Source organism: the organism of the source record quoted next (genome assembly GCF_019968955.1).
Source record: "MAG: Porospora cf. gigantea A chromosome Unknown PgA_NODE_12103_length_1083_cov_1184.61, whole genome shotgun sequence".
Lineage (NCBI taxonomy): Eukaryota > Apicomplexa > Conoidasida > Eugregarinorida > Porosporidae > Porospora > Porospora cf. gigantea A.
In genome coordinates, this window is record NW_027151333.1 from 1 (window position 1) to 1,083 (window position 1,083).

Genomic DNA, 1,083 nt, shown 5'->3' on the forward strand with positions numbered 1-1,083 from the left:
TCCTCGTCTGAGTGTACGCTGGACAATCTTGACACGGTGCTCGACGACAGGTCATCAGTTTCGTTGCGAGGTAGATCAGGCTTGGACGGCTTCTCTGTCACGTCACCGGTCTGCTTGAGAGGTAGATCAGGCTTGGACGGCTTCTCAGACATGTCACCAGTGGTGTCGGCAGAGGGAATTGGGGATTCCTCCATTGTGTGAGGCTCGTCCTCGTCTGAGTGTACGCTGGACAATCTTGACACGGTGCTCGACGACAGGTCATCAGTTTCGTTGCGAGGTAGACCAGGCTTGGACGGCTTCTCAGACATGTCACCAGTGGTGTCCGCAGAGGGAATTGGCGATTCCTCATTTGTGTGAGGCTCATCCTCGTCGGAGTGTACGCAGGACAATCTTGACACGGTGCTCGAGGACAGGTCATCAGTTTCGTTGCGAGGTAGATCAGGCTTGGACGGCTTCTCTGTCACGTCACCGGTCTGCTTGAGAGGTAGATCAGGCTTGGACGGCTTCTCAGACATGTCACCAGTGGTGTCCGCAGAGGGAATTGGCGATTCCTCCATTGTGTGAGGCTCATCCTCGTCTGAGTGTACGCTGGACAATCTTCTCGACGGTAGGTCATCAGTTTCGTTGCGAGGTAGATCAGGTTTGGACGGCCTCTCAGACATGTCACCAGTGGTGTCCGCAGAGGGAATTGGCGATTCCTCCATTGTGTGAGGCTCATCCTCGTCTGAGTGTACGCTGGACAATCTTCTCGACGACAGGTCATCAGTTTCGTTGCGAGGTAGATCAGGTTTGGACTTCTCAGTCACGTCACCGGTCTGCTTGCGAGGTAGATCAAACTTGGACGGCTTCTCAGTCACGTAACCAGTTTGCTTGCGAGGTAGATCAGGCTTGGACGGCTTCTCAGTCACGTCACCAGTTTGCTTGCGAGGTACATCAGGCTTGGACGGCTTCTCAGTCATGTCACCAGTGTCGGCAGAGGGAATGGGTGCTTCCTCCATAGTGCGAGGCTCATCCCGGTCGGAGAGCATGCTGGACAATCTTGACACGGTGCTCGACGACAGGTCATCAGTTTCGTTGCGAGGT

At 54.8% G+C, this 1,083-nt stretch overlaps 1 protein-coding gene across 2 annotated transcripts; it reads right to left on the bottom strand.

Moving 5' to 3' along the window:
- On the bottom strand, positions 1-1,028 carry KVP18_002197 (uncharacterized protein; the record flags this gene model as incomplete). Of its 2 annotated transcripts, none has more annotated exons than XM_067952906.1 (1): positions 1-1,028. In XM_067952906.1, a coding segment is annotated over one exon (1,028 nt), but the record flags the coding sequence as incomplete, so codon positions are not given. The 2 variants fall into 2 exon arrangements, with proteins under 2 accessions (XP_067813387.1, XP_067813386.1); XM_067952905.1 differs by having other exon boundaries at positions 18-1,028.
- Between the last annotated feature and the right edge of the window lie 55 nt (positions 1,029-1,083).